Below are 18,106 nucleotides of genomic sequence, written 5' to 3'. Positions count from 1 at the left end.
CTCTATCCTGATCTGCCCAATCATCAGCATGACACTCTGGTCAAGCACTGCCTGGGAGAAGACTACATTATCCCTAGGCCGAAGGAAGCCAGGACACTGCAGGACCTGTTCAATTCATGGACTCAACAGTTTGGAAGTCTTGATAGATACCTGCATGACCCCAAAATCTTTCAAGAGCCTCGAAAAATTGGCCACAAAAACAAAATACACTGACCTTTACTTTACTCTGAGTTTTGTTCTCATCATGTTCTCTCTGGTTGTTGAACAGATATTTTGAACATTTAGAAAAAAATTAAAAACGACAGGTTGAATTTCTTGTGGTCGGAAAAAACATAATGCAGGTTACATCCCAATCTCTATAGCCCTTTTTACACAGAGGTCACACTATAGAGCTGCTACGAAGTCCATTCTTTATGCCGCTTTTGCATTTTTACACAAAACCAAACAACAGCAGCATCATGCCACATCAGTGTGTAATTTTAGACAGCATGTTGACATCAAGGAGTCACAGAGGCGTGACATGCTACATAATAGCATCGACCTCCAGTGTGACACAATGCGTCGGCAGCAATAAACAATAGAAAAACATGGAAATATCAGTCATTCACTGTCTCTGTTATACAGCGGCTGATCTCATCCTCTGCTCAGAGGGTAAGGAGCTCCCGCACCTTATTATTTTCCCAATTCGCGGACTTTTTGCGGCCGCTGATCTTCTTCTTTGAGTTAGTTGCTAACTGCTATCAGCTATTTGTTAAATCTCCTGTGGTGGGTTGCGCACATAATGTGTCGTCAAAACGTTGCACCCGTGCCACCCATGATTCCACCCTGCCCTGTTACAGCACCGTTACTATCTCCAATGTCGGCTTAAAGGCCGGACAACTCTGTCCCTCCATTTCATGATTGTACCTTTTTAAGGCCCTGACACACCAAGCAGATGGTCAGTGTGGGGCCGTTGGAGAGCATCTGTTGCCGTTGCAGTTCAGCTCAGCGCACAAGAAGAGAAACGGAAGTGAGGAAAGTAAACAAACAACTTAAGTCAAGGGGCAGTGAGATCGAAACAAACTTGGTACATTAGGTGAGATTTGTTTTCTTTACTCGCAAAGTATTTTGCAGAAAAGTGCGTAATTGATTGTGTTATTGTTCTCTAGATCTTTCTACATCAGGTTGTGTTGTTAATGTCGGTCTCCCGGTTTCCCTTTTTGAATGATGATCACAGACTACAGCCGTCTGCTGGTATGAAGAGTCATTTTCTCTCATGCAGACACACAGTGTACATGCCGGTTGGCCGTCAGCTGTAGTCTTTGCGGTGTGCTCATATGCAGCTATGTGGTCGCGACACAGGTGACATGAGGTGACGCAACAGTCAGATTTAATCGCCACTAGTTCTGATGTCGGTTTGGTCTGTGTGGGCCTCTATAAAGAACAGTGAGGCGGCATAATAGTGTGAAATTCCTGCCTTGAAGAGGCAGTGTCAAAGGGGCCAGTGTTACATACGTTAGGGCCTGTGTCCACGTAGCGTTTTTCCTTCTGCAGAAAGGAAGTGGCAGGATGCTGGGGAGCGCTTCATCCCAGCGCTTCATAAAAAAAAGGCACTCCTAGCATTTTTTAATTGATGCTCTTTGTGTGGGTTTTGTTGCTATGACAACAATATCTTGACATTAATGCTAGCTAGGAAAGCTAATGTAATGCTGTGTGACTACACAGTTAACAATCGTATAACGTGAACAGTGATAAAAGCCAAGCAGCAGCAGCAGCATTCAGCGTTCAGCCACTCTGCTCCCACGAATGGGCTTTTCTGTCTTTGCCGTGACAGTAGATGGTAACCTAGCTTTATTAAAGTCACCGGAGTTTATAGATTTACAATTAGTAGCGCTTGGAGCGACTGCACAGAAAAGCCAGAGCAATCTGAAAAAAGACACTGGGTGCGGTGCTCTTTCTCTTCTCATTGGGAACAATTACAAAAACACGCTGGCGTCCAGAAAATATGCAAAGTGGACACAGGCCTTCACATGTTACTCACTGTATTATGATTTTTATTATTTCGTTTTGTTGTGCAATGTTCTGTAACATGTCATACACACAAATGTTCCCAGTAAATTGATCCACAATTTTCCCCCAATAATCATTAAACTTTTATTTGAATTTTCTAGCCAACTTGTTTGTTTTATTTATTTGTATTGAATCAAGTTACAGCGGTCACACTGAGAAATCTCTCTCCTCACTATTCCAGCATAGATGCAGCCACAAGGTTGTGTTTCCCTTGAAAAGCACCTGCCTTTACCTACAGTAATGAACATGTGAAATAAATTAAATCTTTAAATTTTAAATTTTAAATTAAAGACTTTTCTTGCTGCACAGCATTTTGGGAACATGAGGATTGCTATCAAGAATGAGACAAGAAAGGTGTATATATATATGGATTTGCACCACCGATCTTCTGATCAGGGGACAACCTGTGCTGCCTCCTGAGCCACAGCCGCCCCTTGTGAGTTGAAGTCAATGCATTAAAAGAGTTGGCTGCTCCCCTTAATACTGTATACAGTTTTAGTATTGGTGTTTTGTGCATGACAGACTAGATAAAATCTCTCCTCTTGCCTGGAAGCAGTGGAGCTTTGTGACAAACATCATAGTGTTCAAAAAGTGAAAATCGTGAAAGGATAAATACCGAAAATAGAACTGATTTGCTCACTCAACCTATGCAGCATAGGCTGAGTTAATCAAGCAATATTTTTAATTAATTACTTAATTATTAAGAATTAGTCACGTCAATAGACTCCTATATGTAATGAAGGCTAGTTTACTACTCCAGCAAGTAGGTCGAACCATAGTAACGATCTAGCAATGGACACGTTTTCTAGTCCCTGTTGAGTCTGTCAGCCAACATAAGCTGAATACTTCTAGAGATTGTCGGGTTTCCAATAAATACCCCATATATAAGCACAAAACTGCTATGCTAGGTCAGTCTTGTTATGACTAAGACTAAAAACCTTAACTTAAATTAAGGTGCCAAAGGTACCATACCGAAAGTGTTTGGTGGAGGCGGTGTTAAAGATCGTTTGTTTTGTTTTTTTACAAGCTTGACATCTTTGTAAGTCACTTGCCATCCATTCAGAATGGCCGTGCGAGCCACTTGTGGACCGTGACCCACGTTGGAAACCACTGCGGTCATGACATCTACTGTATGTACTGGGGGAGCAACTTCAGAGCTGTGGAGACACAAAGTATGCCTAAGTATCTAGTTTATTTATTTTCAAAGTTGTATCTTCTTGTTTCTTTTCAGCTCTGTATTTATCCTATTTTTTTTGTTTGTTTATTCATGTTTTTTTTTGGGTTTTTTTTAACTTAAGTTTCATTCTTATAAGTTGCATGACGCATATGCAACATTTTACTTTCCATCAGCTAAGGGGTCAAAACTGAAACTAAACCAACAGCAGGGCTCAGGCAGGGCTCAGGCAGGGCAGTACAACTGAGCAGGGAGGAGATTTTTGTAGAAGAAGGAAAAAAACGTCCAGTTTCTTTTCCACTTAAATGAAACCAGAGTTCAGTGTGGGTTTTGAATTGATGTGGCACTGAGTCACTTCTTGACTTCTTCAGGATGAGTCGGTAAATGATGTAGACATAACCTGGATTACTCCAGTTGACTTCAGATAAAATCTCTCTCACAACTCAGTTGATGGCACCTCAAACTGTCCACGGTGAGTAAAGCCTTTTTTATTTCTTTATCGACTAATCATGTTCAAAATAACTTTACTTCTAATTTTAATATAAACTTAGATTGTAAGTACTAGCTATTGTGAATATTTTTAATGTACTATCAGGAATATCATGACTCTACAGAGTGTGTTAGTTCATGTTCAAATGTCTCTTTAAATTCTTGCAGATGTCTGAAACCATCGTTTTCTTTGACCTGCAGACCACTGGATTTGGTAAGATTAACGTCTGGTTGACTGCTTACTGATACTTATTTTATCTTTTACTTAACCTTTATTTAACCAGAAAAACCTCATGAGATTAAATATCTCTTTTTCAAGAGTGTCCTGGCCGAGAGAGGCAGCAACATAAGTTACAGACAACATAGAACCAAAATACAGAATAAAGAGTGCAATAGATGTTGTACAGAACAGATCAACATAATAAATTAACAGTAATCTGTATGACACAATGAGAGAGAGAGAGAGAGAGAGAGAGAGAGAGAGAGAGAGAGAGAGAGAGAGAGAGAGAGAGAGAGAGAGAGAGAGAGAGGAGAGAGAGAGAGAGAGAGAGAGAGAGAGAGAGAGAGAGAGAGAGAGAGAGAGAGATATGCAGGACAGACAGTAATCACAGTAGCTTACAACAACATTAATTTAAGTAATAATATTATAATAATAATAATAACGATAATTGTGGTACAATATGTTGTATGTATATATTAATATATGATAGTATACATATGTGACAATAATCATACGTGTATAATAGTAGAAGTATGACTAATGATAACAGCTGCAGCAGGAGACATCTGGCAGGACCACAACAGCAGCACAACCACGTCACACTATCCAGGCAGCGCTGCGATATGAGTTAACCTGCAAGACGGTAGAGCACAAAGGCTCCGGAGAAGAAGCCAAGTTAGTGACATCCAGAAATAGCATATGAATGTTAGCAAGTGAAGAAGACCCAACTTTTCAGAAACTAAGGAGAGAGAGAAGGTGTATTATAGAAGGTCCCCCAGACTAGTCCTAAAGGTGCTCACAGACTCGGGTGTACTATAAGCGGAGCAGACTCCGGGAGGAATGTCCGCTGTCATTCGGGCTTCCATAGTCAAGCGCACTTCCGCGTTGTAGTTTCCTGTAAAAATGTCCGTGAAAAATCCCTGCGATGTGAAAAACACATGCCGAGCAGTGTTTTGTGTGACACTGGTCTGATCTGAGCTTTGCGCGCACAGGGCTTGCAGACGTCCGCTTTTAGTCCGGACGGACCTCCGCGGAGTCTGCTCCGTGTACGTTCCGCCCGAGTATGTTTGGGCCTTAACTCAGCCTAACTAGGGGCTGGTACAAGGCAAGCCTGAGCCAGCCCTAACTATAAGCTTTATCAAAGAGGAAAGTCTTAAGTCTAGTCTTAAATGTGGAGACGGTGTCTGCCTTCCGGACTGCAACAGGAAGATGATTCCACAGGAGAGGAGCCTGATAGCTGAAGGCTCTGGCTCCTGATCTACTTTTGGAGACTTTAGGGACCACGAGTAACCCTGCGTTCTCAGAGCTTTGTAAGTTAGGAGTAGGATTTTAAATTCAAATCTGGATTCTACAGGGAGCCAGTGCAGAGAAACTAAAACAGGAAAAATATGATCTCGTTTCTTAGTTCCTGTTATTACACGTGCTGCTGCGGAGAGTTTTTAAAGACTTATTAGAGCTACCTGATAATAGGGAGTTACAGTAATCCAGCCTAGAGGTAACAAAAGTGTGGACCAATTTTTCTGCATTGATTTAAAAAGCCTAATATCACAAATTACAATTTACCTCAAAAGCCAAGGTAGTGACATGCAGTAGTAAGACATGAATGTTAGCAAACAGAGAAGAACAAACTAATTGTTAGTTTCTGGATAAAAGTAGGGAGTCGTTATGTCAGAAGGAGGATAGAGTAATAAGAGTGTGTTTCACCTTCTACTTTTATTGGTTTCTAATTTCACAGATGCATCTGTCTTGAGAAATTAAAGTTTAGTGCAGGGTGGGGCATGACTTGGCATTACACTTTGAATCATGAAGATTACAACACAGACGATGTCAGTGCCAAACCACAAACTGAACAGAGGCACTCCACAAGATGCCACTCCTACATGACTGATGATTTATATGAAAGTTGCAACCTGCAGAATAGCAACTGCACGGCCACAGACCCCTCGGGGCCTCTTTAAATCTATATATGTATATTAACAATGGATTCAGAGACTATGAGGATTGTGTGAAATTGTGATGGATATGTTTCAGTGTTTTCTGACATTTTAAAGCCGAAATGATTAATTGATTAATTGAAAAATGAAGGTGACAGATTAATTCATGATGGAAATTGGTTGCAGACCTGGTTGTAAAGTACGTCTTTCAAAGTTACTGTCAAAACCTTTGAAGGAACAGTGTGGCTGAAAAAAGATGCTGAGATTTCATTGTAACTTTCAAGTGACGCTCCTGAGTCTGTGGTTTTGACTTTGTGTTGAATGACTCAGTGTCTGCACACATTATCATCACACATTTAGCAGGATGTCAAATCTGGGTGAATACTCGATTCTGATTGGCTGCAGGGTGTCCATTGAAACCTGATACTGGACAAGGAAACTATAAAAGATATTATTATTCTAGTTAGTCCTTGCGAGTGAACTGGAGGTGCTGAAATGCTAACTCATTTCCGGGTTTTATGTCTCATTCCTTCACCGCTCTAAGAGCTCGGAGGACTAGAAATATCTTCCGTTGCCAAGTCACATCTAGAGTTCGTACGATTTAACAGAGTAGTGAACAACATTTACATTGCATAAGAACCTGATGAGGCAGCAATGATTGTTCCAGGTATTAGGTTAACTTGAACAGGAAGGAAGCTGTTACTTCCTTCCTGTTCAAGTAGGCGGGTCTCAAACCTTTGACGGAACAGTGTGGCTGAGACCAGACGCTGAGAGGACGGATTTTATTGTAACTTTAATTGAAGTTTCCTGGGTGTGTGGTTTTGACTTTGTGTTAAATGACTCAGTGGCTGCACGCATTATCACACATTTGGCAGGATGTCAAGATAGAAAACTTTCTTAATGGCTGCACAGACGAACAGAGAGCGCCACCCAGCAAGAAATTCAAAAAGATGCTTCATTCTGAAACCACAACTATCAGAAGATCACATCACAAGATTTTGACAAAAAGACCTTGTTCTTCAAATGTAATTTATATGTATGCTAAAGTAAACTAAATTTAAACTGACGGTCAGTTAGCTTAGCACAAAGAATGGAGGCTGGGAGAGTGGCCAGCCTGGCTCCCAGAAATAGTCCAGCACATAACCAGTTGAGCACGGTCTCACTCCGAAGTCATCAAAATCCAATGTGTGGGCAGTTACTTGTGGCTTCAGAAACCAACAAAAAAAGGCGTCCTTTAATGTCAGCATGATATGCGACCGGTTGCCTTTATAGACAGGAGGGGTGGTGGATGGGTCCAACAATCAATAACCCTCTCCCGAGAGAGCAGTGTTTGCATCCTGTAAGATTATAGAGCCAAACCCTGTTCTTTTTTCCTCAACCTAACCATGTGTGTTGAAGGAAAAAAAAGTCAATTCGCAGTGTTGTACCGATGTAGTGTGTTGATCTTGAAAGAGACTGTATGTAAACGTTAAATTTCCTGTGTATTTTGAAAGAATACAATGCATGTAAGAGGTAGAACTTGACATGGTGTCCCAGAACGTGAACATCCAACACACCCAGGGTACCTTTCACGTCATATGTGGATGTGGGAAGTCCATGACCAAAGCGTCAATATGAGACGAGGTTGGAGTGAGAATGTGTTGACCAGTTTAATAATCTGAAATCTACATTTATTTATATTTTCTTTTTCTCTTTTCCTCCTTTAATCCATCTCGTCTCTACTTTTCAGGCAAGCAGTGTCACATCATCCAGTTGTCGGCTCTCTGTGGAGAGAGGGAATTAAAGTTCTTCACCCTCCCCGGGTGCCCCATCAATCAAAGAGCCACAGAGCTGACAGGTTTCACCATCAGTGATGGCCGCCTGTTTCTCAACGGGAGACCTGTGGACGCCGTCCGTGTTTATTATGCTCTTACCTCCTTCATCAACTTCCTGCGCTCCTGTCGCAGCGGCCGCCCCCGCCGCCCCGTGCTGCTGGCGGCCCACAGTGCAAAGCGGTTTGGTGCACCCATACTCACCAGACTGTTGGATATGTTCTCCCTCTGGCATCAGTTCGAGCGGGTGGTATCTGGGTTTGTGGATATGTTGCCACTAGGCAAGGAGCTCTATCCTGATCTGCCCAATCATCGGCTTCAGACTCTGGTGGAGCACTGCCTGGGAGAAGACTACAATGTCCCCACGCCGAAGGACGCCATGATACAGCAGGAGTTGTTCAACTCATGGAGTCAAGAGTTTGGAAGTCTTGATAGATACCTGCATGACCCCAAAATTTTTAAAGAGCTTTAAAAAAAAAGAAAAAGAAAAAAAAGACTGTCCACAAAAACAAAATATTCCATTTAAAAACTGACCTTTCCAATGAACCAAATGGACAAAGACTACTCTGACTTCCCCTTGAAAGCATTTACCTACCTTGGAATCAAAGTCACTTATACAATACGGGAGTTATACAACCATAACTTTAAAACACTACTGGAACAAACAAAACAAGATTTCACAAAATAGTCAGCATTACCAACTTTACTAGTAGGCCGCATTAATATAGTAAAGATGACGGTGGTCCTGTTGGTCAGTGTTTACTTATTCAGGTAACGCTGGCGGTCCCGGAGAGTGAGTGACCTGACATGGTGCGTTCATGAATTCAGTCTGACGCTCTACACTAAAATGAGAGCCCTGTTAGTTGAAGAAACAGAGCGTTATATTTCTACATGAATTAACCAATAGTTAAGTTAATCATACATTTACTCCGCTCGATGCTCTGCTGCTCCGTCTCTCGACATAGAGTGCCCAGAGTGTGGTGCTCTGAATAACCAAACAGTACATTCAGACAACACTCAAAATTTACGAACGGTCCAGTTTGTACCAGAGTGCTCTCTGACACTTGCAATGAATATTCCTGAATGCACCACTCACATCATCTCCCTCCATTGTCCAAAACACGCCAACAGAAGTTGCTAGCTAGTGCTGGCTAATGTCTGTGGAGATATTGTTTTGCCTCCAGCTAAGCCCCGCCCACCAAAAAACTTCATGCTGTTTACTAACAGTAAAAGGGTCTGTAAACAGGGCCCAGATTGGGTTTATATGGAACTGTTATCCAATTCTCTAATGATACTCACCTCTCCACTACCACATAACTGTAAAGTGTAGCAAAAAAAACATTTCCTCTCACCATCTGTGTTAGATGATGCATATTAATATTGGCATAGAAAGAGACTGGAGTTTTTTTGTGGTTTATTTAAAGACAATACATTTACCTCCTTTGAAGCACTTACTACAAACCATAACATACCCAGACCCCATTTTTTAGGGGTCGAGAAAAAAACAAAAGATTCCCCTCATTTCCTTACCCACCACCCAGAAACCAACCAGACGTTATTTTGGAATCGGATCCCTTTGACAAGACACATGTCTCTATGATTGACACACTGACACAGTAACTAAAACAGATATCCTAAAATAAAACAAAAATTCTGAGGATGCTTGACGAGACAGTTGAACTTGTATACACACCTTCTAACTGCATATACGACGCGGCCTTAATCAATTTAAAGTACCTCACTGTCTGTATTACTCAAGGGATAAATTTGCCAGACTGTTTCCTGGCTGTCCGAGGTGTAACCACAGCCCAGCCGCAATAGGACACGTTTTGAGGCGTGTAACTCCCTCAATAACTACTGGGGACTAATATTTTTTTGCATATTTGTAAACTCATCATAGCACCTGATTTCACATCGGCAGTTTTGGTATCCCATCCCCAAATTGCAAGATCACAACTCTGCAGACGAATGCTGTAGCGTTGACTCACAGACTGCTTCTTTTTAACTGAAAGTCAAACAAAGCCTCATCATTCCTAAATGTGTTTAAAGCAGGTACTCTCTCTTCTGCCTTTAGAAAAACTTTGATATAAAGTATTTAAAACAATTATCAGGTATTTTTTTAAACATTAATATTCTATTGAACTTTGTTACTCTTTTGCAACATAAACAGTCACCGAGCATTAATAAACATACACGAGGAGGACATTTTTTCTTCAAATAAATAAATAAAATAATAATATAAAAATGCATAGAAAAATAGATTAAAAAAAAATAAATAAATAAAATAAAAATCTATATTTCTATATAAATATACACTACAATCTACTCTGATCCACAAGCAGCAGATGAGCTCTCTGACACTCAAAAATTGTGCAACTGAGCACTGAGAACATACAGCCTTGGGCAGAACTCGAAGTTAGTCCATGTGATGGTTATTACATCAGTATTACTTGCTATTTGAAATGGGATGTCCCTGTCTGGTTATTTTTTCCATATTTAAATACCTTTTGGAATTTGCATTTCAGCATTATTGTATCATGTTAACTTGTTTTCATTACCAGAGTATTGGAAAATAAAGCATTAAAAAAAACCTTGACCTTTTCTTCGCAGTTTTGTTCTCATCATGTTCCCTCTGGTTGTTAAACAGATTGATATTTTAAACAGGGTCGCACTATAGGGCCGCTACGAAGTCCCTTCTTTGTGCCACTTTTGCATTTTTACACAGAACCACACAACAGTGGCATCATGCCACATCACTGTGTAACTTTACACAGCATGCTGGCATCATGGAATCCAATGAGGCATGATCTGTAACACAGCGGCATCGGCCTCCAGTGTGACGTATAACATGCCTCGGCAGTGATAAACAATAATAATAGCAAAATATGGAAATAACATCATTCATTTCCGTCATTTACTGTTTCTTTACATTGTCAGAACGTCTCACCTGTGCCATCCGGCTGTCCTGCGAGATGACTCTGTCCCCCCATTTCAGGATTGTACCTTTTAAGACCCTGACACACCACCAGTGTTGGGCCGTTGGAGAGCATCTGTCGCTATAGTCTTTGGGGTGTGTCCCGCACCATTGGCCATCGTCAACCCTTGTCAGCTTTTTCAGGAGATTCAGCATGTTGAATCGGTGTCAGACACGGCGGATGATAATAGAGTACAATCTGTACTCTGAGCAAAACAGCAAAAGCCATGGGTGTATAAAGAGACCTGGATAGAGTGCTGGAGCAGTGACCCTGTTCATTTCTATGAAAGCTGCTCAGTGCCGTGTGAGGCCAAAATGGTCCACCTGCCACATATGAAAATTAAGCGGATGATCAGCACTGCTTCCGCACTGTGCAGTCCAGAGAGCAGGCACACTAGAGACTTACGCCGGCAGAGACAGCTACTCCTGTTTAGGACTTCACTAACTTGAATTGGGATAAAATTAACTGCTCTGACCTGCCNGTGTATAAAGAGACCTGGATAGAGTGCTGGAGCAGTGACCCTGTTCATTTCTATGAAAGCTGCTCAGTGCCGTGTGAGGCCAAAATGGTCCACCTGCCACATATGAAAATTAAGCAGATGATCAGCACTGCTGAGACTTATGCCGGCAGAGCCAGCTACTCCTGTTTAGGACTTCGCTAACTTGAATTGGGATAAAATTATTTAATTGTGCGGCTCCTCAAGAGTTTCAAAATGTTATCTGAATGAATGGATCAAATCCTGATAGTAAAACGAGTCATACATGACGCTCAAATGTATCCACATATTTACAGGGCATCACATGACAGACCCGGCAGTTGTGAAAACACTGTTTGGCCATTACAAAAATTTTCTTCAAACATGGATATATGTGAGGCCACAAAGCCCGGCGCAGTTCCTCAGGGCCAGCTTGTGAGAATCCGTCCGATGATGCAGTTTTAGTTGAGAGATGAGCAGGGAGATCTGGGTGCTGGTGAGATGGACGGAAGTTAAGTTCTACACACATCCTACCCACACAGTTATATGACACAAATACAAAGCTGGTTGATCATCAGCAAAGCACTGGGGTGGGGCATGGCCCCCACTTGAGGGACTTGGTGTCTGTTGTATTTGAGCTTCATCTTAAATTTAAGTAGATAAACAGTATGATGATCGATGATCATTATCTTATTTGGTGCCCACTCCAGCCTGATGCCCTACCCACAGCGTGTCATGTGCATGTAACTAGCCGCAGCGCTGACTGTGTCCTTATCCTGTAAGATTTTGTTAGAATTGTATATCTTGAATAATAATCTAAACTTTTAAAATAAAAAAATGAGCATAGCATTAGTTCAGGCAGGACACGATGTCAAGCTCAGCTCATATCCCAGCTACATCAGCTGATCTCAAACAGCCAATCAGCTGATGGAACAGCTGATTGATGGAGGGGAGTCAGCTGATAGATCACATGATTCCTTTCTATGCAACAAATCTCATTCAGGGCGCCCTATTTAAACTGCTCTGGCCTGCCTACTGCTGCTGCTTCCTCTGCAAGCTGCTTTGCAACCCACCTCCACCCCAGCTCCTCCTTTTCATGCTGTGTCTGACTTATCAATGTCATTTCTCTTTGTCATTGATGCTGCTCTGTTCTGTTCCCAGGGGTCTTTGCTGCTGCTGTCCCTGCCTTAGGCTTTCCACATAGGTGCATGGAAGGGCAGGGAGGTTTGAGGTTTGCTCTCTCTGTCTCAGGCTTTCCTTATTTGCACGTGGAAGGGCAGACAGGTGTGCTCTGTCTGCCTTAAGGCTTTCTGTGTAGGCCTGAGGAAAGGCAGCCATACCCCCAAATATAACACTGCAAATGGAAATAAAGTTACATTTACTTAAGTGTTCATGACTGAACTTTGTTTAGTTTTTCCTCATATAAATAAATGAAATGTGGAGATATAGGCCTATGTATATATTTTAAAATATTTTTTTATAAACCCCTTAAAATCAGTAGTAGCTGTATGGATATATATTTAGACACATCACACATAAGCTAGACAGACATTTCCCTGCTCATCACTGTGCACACATGTATTGTATGTGCCTCAAGCTGAAGAAACCCTCTGGTGCAGCTACATAGGAACCTCCGGCAGGGTGCACTTTGTGTGCACAATAAATACATAAATAAATAAATATATTGTGGAAGGGATGCCCTTTTTTCCACTTGAGCACCTGCCCTTCAAAGAAAAGTGGTTGTAGCCAGGTGTGTGGTGAGCTGGGACCCTGCAGAGGTGATGAGCTGACTGACAGCAGGTGTGTTGGTGGCTGGGGACACAACGGTGAGACAGCTGCACTGCTGTGGTCATAACAGCAACTTCACAACTGTGGAGACACAAAGTATGCCTAAGTACCTATTTTATTTATTTATTTTCAATTCTATTGATCTATTTTCAAAGTCGTATCTTGTTTCTGTTTACAAAGGCCCCACTTTTGAAATATTTGAATTTATTTTTATTTGATTTTTATTTTCGCCACTCTATTTATTCTGTTGGTTTGTTTTTTGTAATGAATTTATTATCAAACTTAAGTTTCATTCTCATACGTTGCACGTGACGTCAACCAGCGGGTCAAAAGTGAAACTGAACGAACAGCGGGGAAGTTTCCACCTCCATAGAGAAATTCCTTTTGTTTGCGGTTTACTGCGACCTTGTTGACAGGTGACCGATCAGAGCAACACAGCTGAGCAGGGAGGTGACTTCACCACAAAGAGATCAAAAACGTCCAGTTTCTTTTCCACTTAAATGAAACTCGGGTTCAGTGTAGGTTTTAAATTGATGCGGCACTGAGTCACCTGCTGACTCCCTCCCTCCGGATGAGTCGTAAATGACGTGAAGATACCCGGGATGACTGCAGCTGGCTTCACATGAGACTTGTCACACAGCTCAGCTGACGGCACCTCAAACTGTCCACGGTGAGTTCTGACCACAGGAATAACATGTCAGTCTGTTTCTGTGGTTCAAACTTTTTTTTTTCTTTATCAAGTAGTTCAAAATAACTTTTAACTTTAAATTTATAGCTGAAATTGTAAAAGATGTTGTGAATATTTTTAATGTATTGTCAGAATTATCAGCCATGACTATAGGGTGTACTAGTTCATGTTCAAATGTCTGTCTCTTTAAATTCTTGCAGATGTCTGACAACCAAACAATCGTTTTCTTTGACCTGGAGACCACTGGATTAGGTAACACTGATTTAATGTTTGTCTGCTTATCACTTTATCACTCTCAGATGAAATATTACCCTTTATTTACCTTATTAGATGACAGTCAGTGGTATATTGTGCACTTTTTTAAACAATATTTACTTATATTTTTATGTTCTTTTAATGGGCTCAGAGGTTTATATTTGATCTCAGAAATAGGGGAGAGCGGGGTCAGTTGGGACACTTTTGAATCAACTAGGGCTGCCCCCTAATAGTCGACCAAAAAGGGCATTAGTCGGCAAGATTTCATTGGTCGCTTAGTAACAGCAGAAAAAAACAACCAAACAAAAAAATTTAACTCTATTAGGAGCTGCTTCTTGTCAAAATAAATCAAAACCTATATGAGAGGACCATGTGGGAATTTAAGTTGAAAGGACAGACACAGGAAGTGTCCACGCTCAGCAGTCAGACAGGAGTCAGGTTAATTTCCAGGGCTGGTACCTGCGGTTATTCCGCAGGCTAGTTAATAACATGTCGGGCAGGAAATCCAAAGTGTGGGATCATTTTGAGAAGGTGAAGGACGAACCCAAGGTGATATGTAAACTCATCTTCATTGGTCGACTACAAACATGACGTATCATCTGAAACATGGAAGTAGCTACATGCCCATTAGCCCACAGCGTCATTAACAGGCGGCTCGCTCAGTGTGTGACGTGCACTTGTAGATAAAATATAGGCCTATATTAATGAAGGTTCATTAGTACGGTTTGTATTTCTCTGTAATGTAGCACAGTGTTAACAATGTTACTGATACTATTCTTTCTCACACCTTCAACTCAAACCATTGTGTTGCCCCGCCCAAAATATATCATTTAATAATTAAATTAATATCATAAACATGCGGGCAACTAGTCGACTAATGTTCCTAAAAGATGACTATTGGTCAACTAGGAAAATTCTTAGTCAGGGGCAGCCTTAGCGTCAACAAGACTTAACCTTCCTTCTATTACTCACAGATGACTTGAACAGTAATGACAATAATTTGGTCCCTGAGGAGATACAGGTATCTGCTGACAATTTATGTAGTTTTTTAGAGCCCAACCCAAACATGAAAGAGTGTGTTTCAGTTTCTGTTTCATAGGTTTTGAATCTCATATTTGCATCTGTCTCGTTTGGTTAGAAAAGGGTGCAGCAAGACTTGGCTGGCATCAAACTTTGAACCAAGATTACAACACAGAGGACATGTACGTGCCAAACCACAAACTTAACAGACATGCTGTTCCTGCTGCTGCCACAGGATGCCACTCCTACATGACAGATTTGTATGAGAGTTGCAACCTGCAGATTAAATGATCAAACAGTACATATTCTAAAATATTAAATACAGAGCCCTGTGAGCTTGGCAAGATTTAAGGGCGCATTCAAAACCAGCAACTGCACGGCCACAGACCCCTCAGGGCCTCTTTAAATCAATATATTTATATTAACAATGGATTCAGAGACTATGAGGATTGTGTGAAATTGTGATGGATATTTTTCAGTGTTTTCTGATATTTTAAATCCTAAATGATTAATGTAGAAATTGAGATTGCATATTAATACATGATGAAAATTAGCTGCAGACCTGGTTGTTAGATATGTCTGTCAAAATTACCCTTCATGTCAAAACCTTTGAAGGAAGTCTGTGGTTTTGACTTTGTGTTGAATGGCTCAGTGGCTGCACGCACACATTTATCAGGATGTCAAATCTGGCTGAATACTTGATTCTGATTGGCTGCAGGGTGTCCATTGAAACCTGATACTGGACAAGGAGACTATAAAAGATATTATTATTCTAGTTAGTCCTTGCGAGGGAACAGGGAAGGGGGAAGTGCTGAAATGCCAACTCATTTCCGGGTTGTATGTCTCATTCCTGCACCACTCTAAGACCTCATGAAATATAGAAATATCTTTCATTGTCAAGTCACATTTAAGAGTGCGTTCACACCTGCCCTGTTTGGTTCAGTTCAATCAAACTCAAGTTCGTTTGCTCCCTAAGTGCGGTTCATTTGGGCAGGTGTGAACACAGCGATCACACTCAGGTGTGCACCAAAACAACCGGACCGAGACCTTCTTGAAGTGGTGTCAGTCCGGTTACAAACGAACTCTGGTGCGGTTCGTTTATGGTGAGAACGTGTTGCGANGGTCTGAAAGCACCCTAAGGTTCGTCCTATTTACCAGAGTAGTGGAGAATGTTTGCATTGCTTAAGAACCTTATGGGGCAGCGATGATTGTTCCAGGTATTAGATAAACCCTCAGGTGTTGGTTGCAAAATGCATGAAAATATAAATTAATGGGTTATTTCTTCGGCAAATGACCATGATGTAAGTGAGAATGTGTTGGTGGAGCAGGAGCAGACAAATCTATATCTCCTCATGGTATATTTTGTCGTCAGCCACTCCCACGTCACTCAGATCTCTGAGAAATACAGAGGAACAATAACGAGCAGTTTGCCTGCAAAACGACAATGATTTTATAAACTCTGAATATTATAAACTACATTTATTTATATTTTCTTTTTCTCTTTTCCCTTCTTTAATCCATCCCTTCTCTACTTTCAGACACTGCTGTGTGTGACATCATCCAGGTGTCGGCCATCTGTGGAGAGAGGGTCTTTAATGTCTACACCCTCCCCCGCCGCCCCCTCACGGAGAGCGCCAGACAGGTGACTGGCTTCACGGTCACTGATGGCTCCCTGCTTCTCCACGGGAATGCTGTGGACACCGTTCCTCTTGTTGATGCTCTCACATCCTTCATCAGCTTCCTGCGCTCATTCCGCCACCCTGTGCTGCTGGCGGCCCACGGTGCAAAGCGGTTCGATGCACCTGTGCTCACCAGGGTGCTGCGAAGGCTCTCCCTACAGCAAGAGTTCCAACAGGTGGTGTCTGGGTTCGTGGATACCTTCCTGCTAAGCAAGAACCTGTATCGCAATCTGAGCAGTCATTCTCAGCAGTACATGGTGCGCCACTTCCTGGGGAAGACCTACGAGGCACACAATGCAGTGGAGGACGCCACGATGTTGCAGGAGCTGTTCAACTCATGGAGTCCCACCAAATGGAACGTCTCCAGAGTTACTCTGTCAACGTACCTGTTTTAAGATAAGCTACAGAGAGGACGGATGATATTTATGAAATGATGCATAGATCCAAGTTCTTGTGATGGGAGACAAATGATGCATGTTACACCCCAAACTGGACCCCAAACTGACAGAAATGTCAATTCCATATTGTGTAATTTGTTTGTTTAGTGTTGTCTATGTACTGTAATGTGTCGTACACAAACATGTGTTGTACTGTTTTGTCTTTCCAGTAAATTGTAGCACAATTTTCCTACAATAACCATTAAACTTACATTTGATTCTTACACACAACTTTGTTTCTTTTTTTGTTGTTGTTTTTTTATGCCTCTGTGCCGGCGATAGCCCCGGCCGAAGGCATTATGTTTTAGGTTCCCCATCCATCCCGTTCTTGTGAACGCGAGGGAATCCTTCACATTTGTTCAAGAATGAACTGATTAGAATTAGGTGGTTGAAGGCAGGGGCGCAAATATAAACAGTGTGGGCAGTGCGGTTGCGCTGGGGCCCGTGGGTTGGAGGGGCTCTACTGCGACATGGAAATATGCCGTGTTCATAGAAGAACTCATTTCAAATCAAAAATGGAGGAAGAAAATGAGTTCCTGGAAGAAATAAAGATGGATCTGTTGGATAAATATGAAGAGAACCAGTTTAAAGCAAACATTAAACATCATAGCTTTAACAAATAAAACAAGGGAATAAATACCAGATAAATAATCAAGAAATATATGCAAATATGTCTGACTGAAACGTGTCTTTTTTTTTTTAAGTGATCAGCTTTTTTTATTTTATTTATTTATTTTATGTTGCTTTATATATATGTAGAAGCAAAACATGATGAAACAACACAAAAAAAAAATTAAAATAAAACAAAAACTCTGAGGATGCTTGACAAGACAGTTTAACTTGTACACACACCTTCTAACTGCAAATATGGCGCGGCCTAAATCAATTTAAAGTACCTCACTGTCTGTATTACTCGAGGGATACATTTGCCAGACTGTTTTGAGGCGTGTAACTCCCTCAATAACTACCGGGGACTAATATTTTTTTGCACATNAACACAAAACAAAAGGGTCTTCATTAAGAACAGTTACAGCAACTTTTTATATGTATATATATATATATATATATATATATATATATATATACATATATTTTAAAGGAATATTCTCAAT

The 18,106-nt window shown here is 41.3% G+C and overlaps 1 protein-coding gene across 6 annotated transcripts in view; it reads left to right on the top strand.

The window, feature by feature from the left end:
* The window catches only part of LOC126407591 (DNA polymerase III subunit epsilon-like), a 62,022-nt gene extending 44,797 nt beyond the window's left edge, over window positions 1-17,225 (top strand). The window contains exons 1-3 of one of the 6 annotated variants that reach the window (XM_050072626.1): window positions 3,564-3,695; window positions 3,881-3,926; window positions 7,596-9,998. In XM_050072626.1, coding sequence (XP_049928583.1) covers window positions 3,881-3,926; window positions 7,596-8,149 — 600 coding nt within the window. In that variant the 5' untranslated portion in view covers window positions 3,564-3,695 and the 3' untranslated portion in view covers window positions 8,150-9,998. Of the gene's footprint in view, window positions 1-3,563; window positions 3,696-3,880; window positions 3,927-7,595; window positions 9,999-13,264; window positions 13,586-13,803; window positions 13,856-16,416 lie in introns of those variants that run through there. The other 5 variants (XM_050072628.1, XM_050072627.1, XM_050072629.1 and 2 more) reach the window with 5 other exon arrangements.
* The last annotated feature ends 881 nt before the right edge of the window (window positions 17,226-18,106 follow it).

This window comes from Epinephelus moara, chromosome 20 (genome assembly GCF_006386435.1).
Source record: "Epinephelus moara isolate mb chromosome 20, YSFRI_EMoa_1.0, whole genome shotgun sequence".
Classification (NCBI taxonomy): Eukaryota; Metazoa; Chordata; class Actinopteri; order Perciformes; family Serranidae; genus Epinephelus; species Epinephelus moara.
Note: the sequence above shows the minus strand (reverse complement) of the source record. Positions and strands in the feature narration are given on the sequence as shown.